Here is a 19,378-nt window from a genome sequence, read left to right on the forward strand (position 1 = left end):
GCCCAATATTGGTCGCATGCAGAGCACTGTTTCTGTTCCACTGCCCTTCATCTCCTGCCAAAAGCTATGTTATTTATCTCACTGTCTGCTGAAGCAAAATTACACAATTTGCATAAATAATTATGTAAATTACCTTGCCATTGCATTACTCCAGCTCATTCATTTAAATGCAAAGGCGGCACAATGCAGGCATGGTCGGGGCTAGGGGAAACCATAACCAATTACATATTGTTTGCCAGCTCAAAGCAATAACGATGACAGTGAATACCAATCACATTGGCTGGATTGATTTCCTCTCTGGACATAGCTGGTGTTCACGTATTCTTCCTATTTTCTGCTCCTGTTTCTTTCAGAATTTTCTGACCCCTCCTCTCAAGTAAATGTGCATAGGATTGTAGCCTTAGCGTTTTAGCAATTTAGGAAATCCTGTGTTCCATCTTCCTTTTAAGATACAAAACATGGTGTAGGGGGGGGGAGAGAAATATAACTCTGTGGCATGGAGTCTGTGCATTGCGTGAAGCTGGGATGCCTTCCTTTGTCTGCCTGTGTGTCTGCATGTTGTTGTAATGCAGCCGTATTCTTCAGAACAGCCTTTGCCAACCTGCTGGCAGGGGCCGACAGAGGACAATCAATTGGTGAAGTCTGCTCTTCAATTTGTTGTTGTTGTTGTTGTTGTTGCATTTATATCTAATCTTTTTCTCCAAGGAGCGTACATGGTACTCCTTATCCTCATTAATCCCCATAATAATCCTGTGAGGTAGGTTATGCTGAGAGAGGTAGTGACTGGTCCAAAGTGAGTTTCATGGCCAAGTGGGGATTTGAACCCTGGTCTCCCAGGTCCTAACACTCTAACCAGGGCACCACATTGCTTTCTTTGTATGTTGATGTGTTGCTGTTCCTCTTAAATTTCCTCCATGACTCACTGCAAACTCATTTATCTATTCACTAGAAGGGTGAAGGAGGACACAGTCAGGAAACGAGGAATCTCATTATCAGTAGAGTAGGCAGCAAAAAACAGAACTTTGACCTTATCTGGAGGGTGGAAAGACATCTCCCCCATTCACTCTGCCTAGGACTGTGAGGTAATATCAGGGCTTCGGTTTTCAAACCCATTTTCATGTGTTCCTTCTGTTGCTGCCTGGAATTGAGATTTTAAATGGTAGGATAATGCCTGTCTCCAACTCTTCTAATTTTTTCCCCTGGAGTATTGCTGCATCAGAACATATCTGAGACCCTTATATTTGGCTTTTAGCTGACCACTGAGATTGGGAGTGAAGGATGTTCCATATTTAAAATACAGTTAACACAAAATGGAAGGAGGAATCACAGACCCAGATTTGCAAGACCTGGCCTAACACAAGATCTGTATATTTATCTCTGGAGAAGATACAGGGAACTTTGGTTGTTGGTTGATATTTGGTGTCAAGATTTAAACCCTTGGAAGTGGGGAGTTAAGAAAGAAAGAAGAGCATGGACACAAAAGACCTTGTTACAGGGCAGGCCCACCCATGAGGCAAGGTGAGGCGACTGCCTCAGGCAGCAGGATCTGCAGGGGAAGCAGATCAGGCTCCCAAGGAATGGATTGCCCCCACTGCAGCAGTTGCAGCAACAGCTGTGGCATGCTCCTTGGAGGACAGATCTGGCTCCTTCTCAGGAGCCCCCACCATGCTGCCTCTACAACTGCCTCTTGGCAAATAGGAGGCACTGCTGATCTCCCACCCCAGTGTACACCTTTATTCCCCCCCTCCTTGTTCCTGATGTAGATCTTCACTCACCCCTTTTTCCCTGACTGGGGCTGGGAGTGACATTTTGTGGTTTGCTTCAGGTACCAAATTGTCTTGGGCCTGCCTTGTTGACTTTTGGGTAGCTGTTTTGCTGAGGGGTGATGGTTGATAGAGGCTTCATTCCTCAAAACTGGGGGCGCCATGTGATACTTGTTTTTCCTCTGTCACAGATGTGCTTATCACCCCTTCTGTCTCACCCATCCTTTTCCTGGGTGTAGCCTTCTTGAGATATTGAAGGTGTCAGGAGTATGGGCAGGAGTCAGGCTCTGGGGCCTGTAGTGCCTTGCAGGACTGGGGCCTGCCTCAGCTTGTGCTGGGGAAGCAAGGCGTGGCCACACAGGTGAAGACATCAGCTTGTGCTGGAGAGGCAAGGAGTAGTCACCCAGGTGAGGCCACTTGAGATCTCACTGCACCTGGTGGCAGGAGCTGGGAGGGATAAAAGCCCAGCATTTCCCTTCAGCTCTTTGCCACAGCAATGCTATCCCTGCCTGGTTGCATCTGGCCTCCTGCTCCTTGGACCCTTGCCTTGCTGCCGCCTTGCTTCTTGTTCCTGGATCCTCCGCCTTGCTCCTTGCTCCTTGGACCCTTGCTTCGCCTTCGCCTTGCTCTTGCCCCGTGGACCTTCGCCTTGCTCCTTGCTCCTTGGACCCTTGCTTCGCCTTCGCCTTGCTTCGTGCCCCGTGGACTTTCGCCTCTGCCTTGCTCCTCGACCCTGCTTCTTCACCACCATCTTGCCTCTGGTCCTGACGCCTGCCGACTGGACCATGACAGAAGGCCCTACTGTAGTTTTGAGGTTGCAAGTTGAGTGATTCATTCCTGATGTTGGCTTGCACGCTGACTATGCAAACTGGGCAAAGTTTAAGTACTTTTGCAAAGAACTGGCCTACTACAGGTGCAGTGTGCAACTAAATGTTGAGGCGCATCATTCTTTACACCCAGTGAGGTGTGTTCCTGTTCAAGATATCAGCCAGCCACCCTGAGGAGGTGATTTGCAAAGAAAATAGGCAAGATGGGATGGACATGTTGAAAAGAGTGGTCATAGAATTGTAGCACTGGAACGGACCCCAGGTGTCATCTAGTCCAAACCCCAGCCCTAAGACTAGTGGTTAGAAAGATACTAGAAATTCAAAGAGAGCTGGGAGTTTTTATGTACCTCAGACATTCCAGCTGGAAGCTAAATATAGTGCTTGTAGGAAATATGTATATATACACATATACACATATAGTAGGAAATGAGCAGTGTTGGCCAGGTAGTCCTGAGAGCAATGTGTGAAACAGGAACAGCAGGGAACTTCAAACTACTTTCCTTTTGCCTCCAGTGAAGGTTCTGCACAAGATTTCAGCAGCTGGAAAGCAAAGTATGACATCTTGTGGTCAGAGTCTATAATTTTCCAACAAAAATATCACCCACTTAAACTTGATTCTTAGCTCACTTACTTTTTGTTATTAATGCTGTATATTTCTTGTGTGGTTCTGTTGTTTTGAATTACTGTTCGTTGCTTTGATACATTTTGCAAAAGCAAAAACAAGAACACCCCTGTGTAGAGCAATTTTAAGAAAAGAAAAGAGAAAAGGGTTTTGTTTTTGGGTTGCTAGACTTAAGTTCAGGGAGACCTGGGTTCAAATCCACACCTAGTGTCAGGGGACCACCAGGGGTCAGCAGAGAGCCAGGAAGGGTGGTGCCTGGGCTCTCTCAACTGAAGGAGCCTCAGGATGCTGACGGTTCGCAGCATCGCTTGGAAGGTGGTGCAGAGCCAGGGATGAAGACATAGGAGCTTGGGGATGCTGGGAGTGCAAGGAGCCAACAGGCAAGGTCCGGGGGCTTGGACCAGAGCGCTGCGGAAGGGGAGGTGCCAGTGACTAAAGCACCTGCCCAACAGTTGTCCAGCTCTGGAGGGGAGGGGGTTGCACCCTCTACCCCCTCAGCAACGTAGGGGGGGAAGTGTAGAGGGGAGAGGAGGAGATTTAGGGCACCAAAGGTGCTTTGCTGGAGGAAGTCCTGCCGAGCGGCACTTCTGGATTCTGACTCAGACTGAACGGTCATGGACATTTATGCTCTGCCCTGTACATACTCTGCCCTGTACATATGTATGTAATAAAGCTCTGTAAAAACCAGATACAGAGTTTGGCGCGCGTTCCTCATGAGAAAGCAACCCAGCCGCATCACACCTAGTCATGAAGCTCGCTTGTGGCATTTCACAATCTCTCAGCTTAGCCTACCTCACAGGATTGCTGTGATGATAAAATGTCGTGACCGGGAAGATCTATGTATGCTGCATTGAGGTCCTTGGAGTCCAGGTGGGATATAAAGGCAGTTAATGAGACTAATAGCAAGAATAATGACCAAGCTGTAAGTTTTCCATCTCCTTGGATGGTGTCCAGTCATACAGTGCCTATGTCATATGGGCAGTGATGGATTTGGGACAAAGTGATATGCAGAAAACAGTGATTGTTCAACACAGGGTTGATGCCTTTTTTGGTCTGTCAGTTCAGAAGTGTTTGTTCTGGAACTAGGAGGTAGCCTGGGTAAGGTGTCAGCAAGAGAAATGTCGCGCCATTGCCAAATTGTACTTCGAAACATTATTTATTATTCAACCAGGAAATTGCTTCTGAGTACATAGTGGGGCCACTACCAGTCTATGTTCAGTTTCGCCTTGTGATCACAGTGAAATATTGCTGAAGGATAAGTGCATGCAGTGGTGGACGTGAATGTGCTGGCAACAAGGGAAACCACAAGGCCAGGCTGACACATAACTGTGTAGTGTGGTAGCAGTATGACCTAGGGAGGTGTGAACCATCTGTTATTTTCAGTCTCATTACCTGCATGCCTGTTCATTGTCACTGAGATATACTTTAGTTTACTGTTGCATATGAACCAGACAAATACTGTACCTCAAGAGCTGAGGAGCTAGTGAATGATGCTCTATCATTCATGCCGCCGCATGAACAGAGTACAGAGTTATTATCATTGGAATGAAACTAATTTGGATGGACCAGTGGAGTAAATCCTGGTAGGGGTCATTTTACAGGATTGGCTTTGTGATGGCATTGGCCATTATTTCAGTATTTATTCTGGAGCCAAGCACTGATTTCAAGCTTATTTGGGGAGTTGGATAACAAAACCGAAATTAACAGTTCGGAACTGAAACCCAACCCAGTCCAATAAAATTCAGCTGGAACTATTTAAAATCCTGGAGTTGAAGGTGAGAGTTGAAGGACATTTTGGGAGCAGAATATTTGAGATTTCTCTTCCACCAGTTTCATAATTTCTCACTGGCCTTGTGATTACTTACAAACATACTGCCCTAAAATGAAATGTCGGGCATATGTCCGCAAACTCGGGGGCTGGGATTTCTTTGTAAAAAATATATCACAGGCATATGAGGATTCAAATAAAAGATTTGGGGAAGCACAGTGACGACGTAATGGGGTGGGATGCTGGAAATTGCCCACCCCTTTCGCAGTTGATAGTCCTTATTCCTTCTAAAGCTCTTATCAACTAGGTTAGACATTTAAATAAAGTTAAAAACAAGAGTTATGCAGATCTATTTCTTATTGGTTATTAGAATGGAAATTGGATTGACTTAATGAAAAAAGTTTTTTTACGTGTATTTTTTTATAAGCTTATTCCTTTGAGAATAATTTTACTTTTGACTGAGATCATCAGTCCCATTGTAAAACCCACTTGCTTACTGAGATGTGTGTTTTCAAGCCATACCCTGTTCTTGTGAGCGTAATATACTTCAGCTGTTTTGAAATTCTGTATTTTAAATTGTTGTAACCCACCCTGGGGCCTGCTGCTGAAGGGTGGGCAATAAATTTAATAATAATCAACAATGCTTGTGCTTCATATTGTGCTTGTTTCTCCAGCAGCCAGCAGAGCAGCCAGCAGAGCAGTCATGATGATGACCCATCCCGATTCCTGAGCCCCCGAATGCGTGACAACGGGTAAGTTACTGGAGGAAATGATGATGGCTGTTCAGTGCAGGGAAGGCCCATGGCTCAAGAGTGGATGCTGTGTATTTAGGAAGTCCCAGTTCTTTGCATGTTGACTCAAAAGCAAGTCCCAGTGAGTTCAGTGGAGGCTTATTTCCAGGGAAACGGTGCAAAGGAATGTGTGTAATGATGACAAGTGTCAGCCTCACAACCCAAAGAGTCTTGTTGCTTGCGCCTGCCTATCAATGGGGAGTCCTAAGCAGGACGTCCAATGTTGGACAAAGTGCATTGGGTGGGAGGAGAAGGAGTTCTTTAAGATACACAGGTCCAAAGGTATTTGGGATTTTAAAGGTAAGAACCAGCGCCTTCATTTGAGACTGAAAATGAACAGGTAGCCAATGCTAATCAAACAGGGCTCTAGTTATCTGGCATATTTTGGATCAGTTGAAGTTTCTTGACACTTTTCCTTTTGATACAAATTTCTTTTCCTGCTGCATGGTATTCTGGCTAGGATGCAAATAACTACTTTAGGTGTGTCCAAGGGTTTGGACGTGTCTATCTCTCTCTCTCCCCCCCCCCCGCTTTTTAATGTGCTGTAGCACAAACAGCTTTTAAATTTCCACTCCCAGAGCAATTCTCTGTATGTCTGCTGCAGTGAGACCCAATAGAACTCAGTGGTGCCTACTGCCAGGTTTGAGGGACTGCAGAAATTGGCCGTGTGAGACCAGGAGGGTGGCTGCGGTAGCTCCTGTTCAGGAAACCTAAAGCCTCCTTGAGCATGTGGAACTAGTTGTGGAATGATGTGAATTTGGAGCACACTTTCCAAGTCCAGATAATAAAGCCTTCCTTTTGCTTACTGTGTGTATATGGGTTTATTTCCATCTTTTACTTCATTCTAATTTCCCAATGGCAAAAGCTGAGATATGCTTAGGTATGTTCCCAGCTTCACCTCTAGCAAAAGCCATAGTTGCAATTACTGCTTGAAAGAATTTAAGGCATTTGCAATGCAATCCTATGCATGTCTGCTCAGAAGTAACTCACAATTAAGTTCAGCAAGGCTGAGTCCCAGACAATATGGGAATAATAATAATAATAATAATAATAATAATAATAATAATAATAATTTATATCCCGCCCATCTGGCTAGGTTTCCCCAGCCACTCTGGGCGGCTTCCAACAGGATATTAAAATACAATAATTTATTAAACATTAAAAGCTTCCCTAAACAGGGCTGCCTTCAGATGTCTTCTAAATGTCTGGTAGTTGTTGTTCTCCTTGACATCTGGTGGGAGGGTGTTCCACAGGGCAGGTGCCACTACTAGGAAGGCCCTCTGCCTGGTTCCCTGTAACTTTGCTTCTCGCAGTGAGGGAACCGCCAGAGGGCCCTCGGTGCTGGACCTCAGTGTCCGGGCAGAATAGTGGGGGTGGAGACGCTCCTTCGGGTATACTGGACCGAGGCCGTTTAGGTCTTTAAAGGTCAGCACCAACACTTTGAATTGTGCTCGGAAACAATATACAACATTGAACCTTTAAATTTCATAGAAGATCAAAATTTCAATCTGCCAAATCAGGGCAGATTAATTGTAGTTTGTGAGCTTCATTTTGGTGGTCTGCAGTGTGTCTATAAAGAGAGGATTAAAAATCATACAACGTCTAGCACAGGAAACTACTATTGCTACAGCCAGCGACGTAGCTAGCCGCTTGGGTGCTTGGTGCGGGGGAGTGTCCTGAAGCAGGGGGCAGGGCGATCCACCCATGGGGTGGGGTGATCCGTCCATGGGGGTGGGGCAAGATCCCCATGGGGGCTGAGTGAACCTCTCTGAGCCTTGGAGCTTCTCCTCTGCCTCCCCCTCAGCTGTAGGGTGGCTGAGGTAGAGGCAGTAGGCAGACGCAAGTCCCACGCTGCCATTTCAGGTAGCGCAGAACCTGCAGGCGCCTAAGCTACCACATCACTCCTTAAAAGTTTTGTGAGCCCAATTTTTAATTCATTTTGTCACCCTCCTCAGTGATGACACCCAGGACGGGCTACCCACCCTGCACACCCCTTCCTCAATCACTGGCTACAGCAGGCAGAAAAGTCATGAAGTAGCCCACCAAAACACTCAGCAGTTTTAAAATGGTCCGTGGGGGGTGGGGTGAAGTTTGGGAACCACTGTGCTAAGTTACGTACAATGCATTTCATATTCTCAAAGTACTAAAGGAGTTTAGCTTTGATAAGAAAGTAAATATTGCGTGTATTTCAAAGTTTCTTGAAATTTCCATGCCCCTCCCACCATTAAAAATACTGGTTCCCCACCCCACCCCACGACTTCAGATTTTCCGGAAATTCCGCATCTCTCCTGTGTGTGTGCTGCCCATTCTTCTTTCAGTAATGGAATGTCCTTGTACAAAGTCAGTTACCCAAGCAAAGACAATTATCGTTGCGGGGGGCGTTTCTGTATATATTTTATTTAGCATAAATCTGAAAATGTCAACCCTAGCTAAAGGAGGCGGGGGAGCAGCTGCAGACTGAAACCATTGTATAGATGTCAAATGCCTGTGAAATATTGTTAACTGTGCAAATATAGCGACATCAAGCCTGGTTATATTCTGAGACTCTTAACTATGGAAGGTACCCAGGATAAGTCTGAAACATGGTGCAAACTCATTTTGTCCTGTGAAAAGAACGGATAATTTCAGGGAGTTGTCTGTGGCAAGCGGCTAATAATGCTGTGTGATAATGGAAACAACTTGTTCTGTACATGTGTGGCACAAACCTATGTGTATGTGTACATTGGGGATGTGGACTGCAGTCGGATATGGTATAAAAAGGATGTGTGGTTATGTTTGGACTGCAGCTTGGCTGACCTCACCGTATGCTGAAAGAGTGACCTGGGAAGGAGGTGAAACAATCTGGTGGCTTCAGCCTTTGTCACATGCAGTCAGGGCCAGCGTGTCCATTTAGGCGAACTAGGCAGCTGCCTAGGGCGCCAAAATGGAGGGGGCGCTGGCCAGCCTGCCCCCCACCCCCCGGTGCTGCCTGTGGCTGCCTCCACTGCGCCTGTCACCTGTTGAGCGGCTTCAGGCCGCTATTCTGAGGTGCGCGCGTGCCTCTGGAGAGCGGCCTGAAGCCACTCAACAGCTGACAGCCGCAGTGGAGCCGCCCCAGGCTCGCGATCCCTGCGTGAAGCTCCGGAGGCACGCAGGGAGCGTGAGCCTGGGGCCACCTCGCCGCACCTCTCAGCTGTTTTTTATTATATTATATTTTTATATTTTATATTTATTTTTTCTACTTTTTATTTTTTTCTATTTTCTATTTTTATTTTTTCTATTTTCTATTTTCCTATTTTTAATGTTATTTTTTATTTGGGGGGGGGCGGGGCGCCAGAAGGTGATCTTGCCTAGGGCGCAAAAAACCCTAGCACCGGCCGTGCATGCAGTCACTTGGTCTGTGTCAGTCCATGACGTATCTGACTCTGTGAAAGGAAAGACATCTTCAAAATAATTTTAAAAACGAAGCAAAATATGATGGAGGATTTGTCTGCCATAATAGTTTTGTTGCTGTGTAGGAATACAGGCCACAAAAAGAAAACTTTTGTTTAACTGCCTTTATGTCTTGCTTGTGGGCTTTCCAGAGGCATCTGATTGGCCACTGTAGGTGGGCCATTGGCCTGACCTAGCAGAATGAAGAACCTAAGTTCCTCATTCTGTTCTGCTAATGCATCCGCTGCAGTTAGGAGAGATCTGTAGCACCAGCTGATAGGAGCAGAAATGCCGCTGAGTGAACTCCGCTTCTGCATGTATCATGCAAGTTGAAATTCCATATTCCATACTACTATTCTCCTGATTGATCCGGCTGCGTTGGTCCTCACAAATTCTGTGCTCCTCACCTATAGTCAGTTGGTTCATAGGGCGCCTCGGGCACCAGTACTTAACTTACTTTTCTTGTACACTTCCAGCTGCTAGTACACCATCACGGTTCAGGCAGCCTGGTGATGAAAATATATTTCCTAATGGATTTCTGCATGCCATGCAGCTGCCAAAGGCAGAGTGCATCTATGCACCTTCTCCTTGGACCAGAGCCTACAAGTTCTAAGGCTCTTCCTCTGTTGCATGATCTCTTCTGATCACTTTCCCTGAACCTATTGCTTGTGCATTTGTTCAGCTTTGGTCAGAATCCTCCAAGCTTTTCAGTCTTTGTAGTAATGGAGCACCTGGCACATAGATTCCTGGCACAGGTGTTGCTTTTTCGGGGCAGGGGGAGACACACACTCCCTGCTTTTCATATACTTTGCAAGGGAAAGTTGTGGAGGAGTTTCCCTTTATTTTTAGCCTTTGGGGCTTTTAGTCAGCTTAGACATCACTTCAACTGCCGCTTCATCTCTGCCGTCGGATGTTAATCAGTTGTTCATCTTGCCTTGGTTCCAAATCAAACTTTTAGGTGGTCTCCCTTCCCGGCTGAAGAAGGAGCAGGGAGGATAAGAAAGAAAATGCAATATGAGGACAAATTTAGATTCATATGTTTCTGGCTCTCTGTGGTTGATTTATTACAACTCCAAACTTGCAGCCTTGGCACAAAAGAGGGTGGGGAGGGGGGAGAGGACAAAACTGTGAAAGTGACGCATGTGACTCCTTCTTTGTGTGTTTTTTTGGCGAGACCAGCAAAATGTATTGTATTTCCACTTCCCTCTCCTTTCTGTTGGTAGGTGTTCTTAATTGGTTGCACAGGAACAGCCGACACTCTGTAACCACAGCCTTCAGAATCAGAGTTTAGAACCCTACTTGGGTTGTAGGTTCAGGGTCAAAGCCAACTAGAGTTTGCTGTGGCACTTAATTCTAGAAAATACAGAAACAGGCCAGAAGTTGGGACTTAAAGGGGCTGTAGGAAAGAGATTCACTTCTAGGTCAAAGGAAATGTATGATGGTGGAATAGGAAATGAAACTCATTTTATTTTCTTCATCTAAGTCTCTAACCCCCTTTTTTGAACTCTAGTCTCTCTGGGGAGCTGTCATCAGATGCTGGAGAGAGAGGAAATCTTTATCCTGATGTCGATCTCTGGTTGGGAGCCTTGGAATATTCTTTGTTTAAGGTCTTCTTAGGGTTTGCTTTCTTGGAGATGTGTTGAACCTCCAGTTCCTTTCTCTGTCACATCCTCTGCTTGCTTTCCACCTTTTCTCACCCTCTCCAGTTTTTGAACTCTCAGACTGACACTCAGCTTTGAGCACGCACGCTCAGAATATTGCAAGGTGGCCACTTGCCCCATTTATTTAACTTCCACCGAGGCAAGTGTGGGGAACTTTAGGTCCTCTGGATGTTGCTGAACAACAACTCCCCATCAGCCCTAGCAAGCATGGCCAATGGCCAGGGATGATGGGAGCTGTCATTAAGCAACATCTGGAGTGCCAAAGGTTCCCCATACCTGCTGTCTAAAGACTTGAAACACACATCTTCTATGATTGCATTTATCTATGGGAGCATAGCTGCCAAGTCTCCCATTTTCCCTGGGAAATCCCCGTTTTTCCAGCTGTTCCTAGCTGAAAAAACAGATTTTTTTTGTTTTCCCCCGGTTTATTCTGGCGCGGCGGCCATTTTGGAACTGGGCGGAGCATGCTCAGAAGCGACTTTTGATGCTGCTCTGCCCAGTTCCAAAATGGCTGCAGTGCAACTTCTGGCGTGGCGGCCATTTTGGAACTGGGCAAAGCAGTATCAAAAGTCACTTCTGAGCATGCTCCGCCCAGTTCCAAAATGGCGGCAGTGCTACTTCCGGTCTGCTATTTCCGGCCCGGTCCCTTATTTCTCTGACAGCAACTTGGCAGGTATGTATGGGAATCATCACAGTATGTGCTTCTTTGGTGATCCTGGAAGATCACATTACCAGTTTCTGCAAGGGGATCTTGACATGGAAGAAGCCCTGCTGTAGGTTCTCCTCCTGCCCCATGGCCCAGCTCCATTTGATGATAGTACACTGTAGTTGGTGGAGGACATTTTGCTGCAACTCTCATCTCCTAAAGGTTACAGAGGAAAGTGCCTTTGATTGAACGAATGGCTTATTTCCCAACACAGTGAAGCCATGTGGAAAACCATTGTATAGCACACACTAATATGTGATTCTATCCACCACTAGGTTATATCCAGCTCTGTCTGAAGGTTGCATTCTCTATTGTGTCACAATAATGAAAAACTTGGCTAACGACTTCAGAACATGTGGGTAGATAATATTTATCCCACAGTCACCTGCTGGTGAAAATCAGTGTTGGTGATGCCTCATTTTCTTTTTTAATCAACGGAAGAGGGTGTGTTCCCACCTTGTTTTTCTTTATATGGGGTCTTTGTTCCCTTGTCTCCTTCAGATGCAGAACATTTCTATTAATGCCTCACTTGTAGATGCAGCTAAGATGATGGAAGCAAAAGCTGGAGAGGCTTTGTCATGTTCTAAACATAATAATTTATCCCCCTGAGGGCCAATTAATAACCCAGGAGAGGGCATGGATGAGAATTACCTTTTGGTAGCTTAGTACAGCTTAACATTTTCCTCCATATGTTTCTCTGCAGTCATTCATGCCTCCATAGTAATGTTGATCCTGGAGGTAATAAAAAAGAACACGGCAGAGGAGAAGTTGCCTTCTGCTCTTGAAATTCCAGAGCTAACTCCACACAAGGGCCACCGTGCCTCAACTTACCCTCCTGCAGAAAGCTGCCCAATCCATTTTGATGGAAGCAAGAGGAACTGCAGGCCAACATGCTGCTTCCCACTGTCTCAAACAAGCAGTGGTATGCCCCAACAAGGAAGTCCTGTAGGTCAGGATCAGGAGAAAGGCCTGAGAAAGGGACAATTGCCAGTTGAGAGGAAAGGCACTGTAATCCCAAAAACTATGGAACTCATTCCCACAGGAGAAAGCAATGGCCACTAACTTGGATGGCTTTAAAAGAGGGTTGGACAAATTAAGGCTATCAATGACTACTAGCCCCAATGGCTAGGATCTGCCTTCATGTTTCGCGGCACTGATGTTTCTGAATACAGTACAGTCATACCTCAGTTTAAGTATGCTTCGGTTTGAGTACTTTCAGTTTAAGTACTCCGCGGACCTGTCTAGAACGGATTAATCCACTTTCCATTACTTTCAATGGGAAAGTTCGCTTCAGGTTAAGTACGCTTCAGGTTAAGTACAGACTTCCAGAACCAATTACACTCATACTTCGGGTTAAGTACGCTTCAGGTTGAGTACTCCGCGGGCCCGTCTGGAATGGATTAATCCACTTTCCATTACTTTCAATGGGAAAGTTCGCTTCAGGTTGAGTACGCTTCAGGTTAAGTACAGACTTCCAGAACCAATTGTGTACTTAATCCAAGGTACAACTGTACCAAGAGAGGAGAGTGCTCTTGTGCTCAGGTCCCACTTGGGGGTTTCTCAAAGGCATCTGGGTGGCTACTGTCAGTATAGGATACTGGACTAGATGGTCCACTAGCCTGATCAAGCAGGCTTTTCTTAAATTACTATTTTTGTTGTTTAGTCATTTAGTCATATCCGACTCTTTGTGACCCCATGGACCAGAGCACACCAAGCACTCCTGTCTTCCACTGCCTCCCGCAGTTTGGTCAGACTCATGTTGGTAGCTTCGAGAACACTGTCCAACTATCTCATCCTCTGTCGTCCCCTTCTCCTAGTGCCCTCAATCTTTTCCAGGGAGTCTTCTTTTCTCATGAGGTGGCCAAAGTATTGGAGCCTCAGCTTCAGGATCTGTCCTTCCAGTGAGCACTCAGGGCTGATTTCCTTCAGAATGGATAGGTTTGATCTTCTTGCAGTCCATGGGACTCTCAAGAGTCTCCTCCAGCACCATAATTCAAAAGCATCAATTACTATGTTCTTATGCAAAAACAGACAATTGCCATTCACTTCTAGATATGGTAGCAACTCCTTTCTACCATACCCAATTTGTCAGAGGGAAATCTTGCTTGCTTCCAGCCTTATTGCGTAGAAAGAGAGTGGGAGAGAGCAAGCCAGGTTTCCCAGAGAGATGAGTCATGGCTAAGAAGGATAGGAACAGAATGAGGGAGCTGAGGCCATGGCAAGTCCCTTTTGGGGTGGCATCTCTTATGTGTGCTTTTTTTTTTTAAGATCTAGCTCACTTTCGCAATTCTAAAATCATTAGCTCCATTTATAGCCTGACCTTCCTCAAGGAGTTTGGAGTAATGCCTGTGAGATTCCCATGTGGCAATACCTTTCAGGTATTGATCAGAACCAGCCCCCCTTAGCATCAGAGATAGAGTAATAATATCAGTTGCCTTCAGTCTGTTCTTGGACTCTGGGGTTGAAAAACTTAATAAACTAATCAGATTTCAAAGAAACATGAGAGCTGAAAGTGTTTGGAGGGGAGTGAGTGACAACCAATTATTTCCTAACAAACAAAGTGAACTGGATGAAAAAACCACACCAAAGATTGCAAAATTTTATACCCAACAGTTTGGTCGCCATCTTGGAAAATGGCCACCATTTCCCAGATGTTATGGAAAATGCTGGTGGGAGGAGAACCAGTGGTGTTCCTGAATAAAACCAAGTGCACTTTTTCATTAAGAAGTACGGCATTGTCACTATTTTCCCTGACCCCAATATGTAAAAATGTCAGAATGGTGGTGGCCAGCCATGGAAATCCTAAGGAAAAGGGGTTTCAGAGAATGGCGGAGGAAAACCTCAGGGCACCAAGGCTGACATTGTGGCATGGTTGTTGCCTTTTTCTATATCGTCTCCCTGGGAAGCCACGTTGATGCTTTTGGAAAGGAAAGGAACTTGGTGAGTGCTAAGCGTTTTTCAGAATCAAGGGCAACTTACAAAAAAAAAATCTCTGATGAGGCTACTGTCTTGGATTGAGGTTGTGTGTTTGATACAATTCCTGGTTCTAAGCAAGAGCATGTCACAAAATCTTAGATGCACTGCTGTGACAGTTTGTATCGTGTGTGTATTTGAGGTTATTTACTGTTTTCTGTAAATTTCTTAAAAGCAATGGTGTAGTGGTCTGGGGCTGAAGACCTGTTACTATTTGACAGCAGGGTTACTGCGGGGTCCCTGTCTCTGGCATCATAGAGCCCACCAATCAACACAAAAGGGAGTTGTTGTTCTTAAAGCCACTGTAGGCTCTGTAGGTTAGGAACTGTAGGTTCCTAAAAGCTAAGCATTTAGGAAATACAAGGCGCTACCATTTCAAGAATTTTTTAAAGTTACTCCGAAATAAGTATTTGTTTGTTTGTTTGTTTGTTTGTTTATTGAATTTCTATACTGGCTTTCATCTGAAGATCACAGGGTGGTTTACAATATAAAGACACAAAAATATATACCAAAATAACGAACCAAAACAGTAATCCCTAAACTTGGCCCTCCAGATGTTTTGGACTACAATTCCCATCATCCCTGACCACTGGTCCTGTTAGCTAGGGATCATGGGAGTTGTAGGCCAAAACATCTGGAGGGCCGCAGTTTGGGGATGCCTGATCTAGATGAAAGGCAACCCATGAGAATCTGCACTGATTTTTGCAATGTATCCCTAATTATTATATTGTATATTTGTATAATTACCAGATTATTGTATAATCTTAGAAGGTTGAATAATCTGAGAAGCATGGCTGTGAGGGGGCATGGCTGTGCTACTATCACAAAGAGACCTAGATCGTAGGACCCAAACTAGTGGATTCAAATTACAAGAAAGGAGATTCTGATTAATAGTAGGAAGAAATTTCTGATGGAAAGAGCTGGTCAATGGTGGAATGATCTGTCTAGGAAGGTGGACTCTCTTTCATTGGAGGTATTAAACAGGAGTTGGGGGGCCATCTGATAGGGATTGCTGGGGAGTGGGTTGGACTAGATGACCCTTGTGGGGTGGGCGGCACCTACCAACTCTAAACATTTGCATGATTCTATGACTCTGGACTTCTGAATTTTACACTATGCCACCGCTTAAAAGATTAAGATTCCAGGTGCGCTTCAAATGCAATCTTCTCAGTTCTGGGAATCAATGTGGTACCAAAGAGTGGACAGTCATCCCTGAGATGCTCCTGGACCTTTCTTACCTGGGTTGTTCTCATGCAGGTTTGCACATGCATCCACATTCTTGGTAGGGCCTTGGTGCTTTCAAAGACACCTGCGTGTGCTGCTCAGGTGCTTGCATTGCTACTTTTGTTTGCTGATGGTAGCAAGAGGGGAAAGTTTGTGCCCCTCGGGGGAATCAATTTTCTCAGGTGCTGTGCTGGGATTTGAGAAGCGAAAGCTTTGCCCCTCCCTGCAGCACATCTGACATCAATTACAGGTGGAGCTGTGTAGGCAAGGCTGTTTTTGTTTCTTGAGAATTGGGACAGAGAGGACCTGCCCACATCTAGATAGCCACACGGAGCCAGGAAGCTGGTGAGGACCGAATCGAAGGCACTCCAGCAGGGCTCAGAGGAGGAACAGAAGCAACGAGAGGCTGAATGTAAATATTCAAGCAAGGTTTCCAGCCACTGTTGAGATGGTGTTTCGGGCATGACAGCAAAGTGGAGGTTATTTTGGGAAGTGGTTGAGCTTGCAAAGTCCGGTGACATCTTCCTTCGCCTGCTCGTCCTCGATGCAAGGAGCACAAAATGATGTTGCGGTCTGAGTTAACTTGTTAGAAATGTGGCAAAGCAGAGAGAACGGACAAACACATGCTCGCTCCAAGCTTTGAATCCACGCACTGCTTTTTTGGACCAGCCTCTTTGGGTTGGACTCTGGACCCACTCCTCCATCGGGACTAGAAGCTTTGCTGGGCTGTTGGCTCCAGTTTTTCTATGGGCTGCAGGCACCTGAGTTGGCTGTTGCACTGCAAAGCACAGCCATGGTCCAGAACCTCCATCCCAAGGAGGTCGCCTCCAGTATAGCTGCGAGGCAGGCCTGCCATTTCCGTATAACTTTCCTGAGGAAAAAGCTCTCCTTGCTCAGAGTCATGTAAGTATCCTGGGGGTGGGGGCGGGGGTGAGAGATGGGGTTGTGTTTAAATGTGTGTATACCTTTGTTCACCTGCATGCCTGCATGGGCAGTGTGTGGTTGTGTGAGTGTGAGAACCAGAAAAGAGCCCTACTGGATCAGACTGAGGGTCCTTCTCTACCAGTTGCCTCTAGGAAGCCCATATAATCATACGATCATATGGAAGGGATCCTGAGGATCATCTTGTCCAACCCCCAGCAGTGTAGGCCACAAAACAAGAGCCTTTCCTGTTGCATCTCCCCAACATCTGGTATTCGGAGGTGCCCTGCTTTTTAGCGTGGAGGCTCCATGTAGCAAATAGCTGTTGATCAGCCTCTTCACCACAAATTTAGCCCTTTTGAAAAAGCCATCTAAGCTAGCAGTCCTCAGCACCACCCTGTGGCAGTCAATTCCGTAAATTGTGCATCTGGGTTCAATGTCCCAGGGGGTCAAAACAAAGGAGCAACCAGTGGAACCCAGCTGCAACAAAATATTGTAGTGTGGAATATACCACTGAGCTTTATCAGTCCTTGTTGGCCCATTTTTTTGGGGGGGGGTTGCTTCCTTCATTTCCCACACCCATTAAGATTTGCTTTTTTCACTTCTGCAAAATTTGGGGCCTCCAAACCCTGTTGATACTCCCTCGTCTGCATGGGACTGGTACCATTTGGCTTCAAAACGATCAGCCTTCAGAGAAGGAATGAGTTTTCTATTAGTATAAGATGATAATTCCTCTTAAATGGAAAATGCTAGGCTGGAACTCAGCAGTCTAGATTGTTGTCCTAATTCAAGCATATTTGTGTGATCTTTCTCAGGGCCCATATTATATACAAAATAGAAATAAGTACCTTCTCTTACATGATAGCAAGGATGCCAATAAAGGCGATAAACCAAGGACCCATAGCAGGTTTTCCAGGTAGACCAGAAGCAGGAAGGAGATGAAAAACCAATATGTTGTTGTGGAGCATAAGTGTTTGCAGACCCACTCACAGTGACCGTGCTCCAGGGAGCAAGGCTTATTCTATGAATGTGTGCAAAGTGGACAAGACAACGTCCTGGGATTTAAAATTGGCCATAGCTTTATTGATTCAAGATTTGCAAATAGATGGTTTGATTATCATGTAGATGCTGCTGAAAACGTTGGGCTTGGTTTCACATGCATGCTTCTCCACCAAGTAACTTTGCTCCACCAAGCCAGAAATTGAGATTTGTAGGTAGTTATTAGGGAGAAATATATGCACGGAAGTTGGGATGCGGGTGGTGCTGTGGTCTAAACCACAGAGCCTAGGGCTTGCCAATCAGAAGGTTGGCGGTTCGAATCCCCGTGATGGGGTGAGCTCCTGTTGCTCAGTCCCTGCTCCTGCCAACCTAGCAGTTTGAAAGCACGTCCAAGTGCAAGTAGATAAATAGGTACCGCTCCAGTAGGAAGGTAAACGGTGTTTCCATGCACTGCTCTGATTCACCAAAAGTGGCTTAGTCATGCTCGCCACATAACCTGGAAGCTGCACACCGGCTCCCTCGGCCAGTAAAGCGAGATGAGCGTCCCAACCCCAGAGTCATCCGCGACTGGACCTAATGGTCAGGGGTCCCTTTACCTTAAGGAGCGTCTCCACCCCCATCGTTCTGCCCAGACACTGAGGTCCAGTACCGAGGGCCTTCTGGCAGTTCCCTCGTTGCGAGAAGTCAAGTTGCAGGGAACCAGGCAGAGGGCCTTCTCGGTGGTGGCGCCTGCCCTGTGGAATGCCCTCCCATCAGATGTCAAAGAGAAAAACAGCTACCAGATTTTTAGAAGACACCTGAAGGCAGCCCTGTTTAGGGAGGCTTTTAATGTTTAATAGATGATTTTATTTCATTTTTCTGTTAGAAGCCGCCCAGAGTGGCTGGGGAAACCCAGCCAGATGGGCGGGGTATAAATAATAAATTATTATTATTATTATTATTATTATTATTATTATTATTATTATTATTATTACCTTTATCTATATGCACAGAAAAGTGGAGAAATAGAGAGATGGAGAATGAGGAAAACTGGATTTGTGGGATAGGAAAAGTGTAAGGTGCAAGGAGTGAATGAAAGGTGATGGGGAGTTGATCAGTGTATGTCACAAAAAGGGAGAAAATGCTGATCTTGAAGGTGGGTGGGTTAAAAGGAATTTTTACTCTCTCTTTTTAAAGAAAGAATATTTGTAGTATCAGCTTAATAGTCCCCCGTGATTTACATGAAGCACTCTGTGGCACAGCTCACTTGCTTTCATCCAGTCTATTTTAAGTCGGTGAACACTTTACAAATATGCCTTGACTCCCCAGTTCTTGTTTACTTGCAGGGAGATAAGCACTTGTGCTTCATTCTGTAGATATTGTTGGATAAGGTTTTCCTACATAGGCATCTCCTCAGTATATATCTTGTCTGTTTTTATTTATATGCTGCCTTTCAGCCCTGCCCCCCACCAAAGATGCTCAATGTGGCTCAAGAAGAGTAAACAAATCAATGCAAATATACAATAATACAAATGCAAGCGATACAAATGATTAGAATTCAAAGCAAAATCATAATATTTCAAAAGTATTAAAAAACAAATGCATTCCTATTTCCTGCCAAGAAAGCAAAGAGCATTCCCTGCAAAAATGTTTAGAGAGGGCAAAAGTAAATAACTGAGCTGCCGCTCAGCGGAAGAGCTTTTTTAATGTGGAAAAAAGTAACATATGAAATG

At 45.5% G+C, this 19,378-nt stretch overlaps 1 protein-coding gene across 9 annotated transcripts in view; it reads left to right on the top strand.

The window, feature by feature from the left end:
- Positions 1–19,378, top strand: part of GRAMD1B (GRAM domain containing 1B) — a 157,609-nt gene that overhangs the window by 12,226 nt on the left and 126,005 nt on the right. For 3 of the 9 annotated variants that reach the window (XM_088657702.1, XM_088657704.1, XM_035138799.3), the window contains exon 2: positions 5,655–5,732. In XM_088657702.1, coding sequence (XP_088513828.1) covers positions 5,655–5,732 — 78 coding nt within the window. Of the gene's footprint in view, positions 1–5,654; positions 5,733–15,981; positions 16,650–19,378 lie in introns of those variants that run through there. The other 6 variants (XM_088657703.1, XM_060268296.2, XM_088657710.1 and 3 more) reach the window with 4 other exon arrangements.

This window comes from Zootoca vivipara, chromosome 14, assembly GCF_965207765.1.
Source record: "Zootoca vivipara chromosome 14, rZooViv2.hap1.1, whole genome shotgun sequence".
Classification (NCBI taxonomy): Eukaryota; Metazoa; Chordata; class Lepidosauria; order Squamata; family Lacertidae; genus Zootoca; species Zootoca vivipara.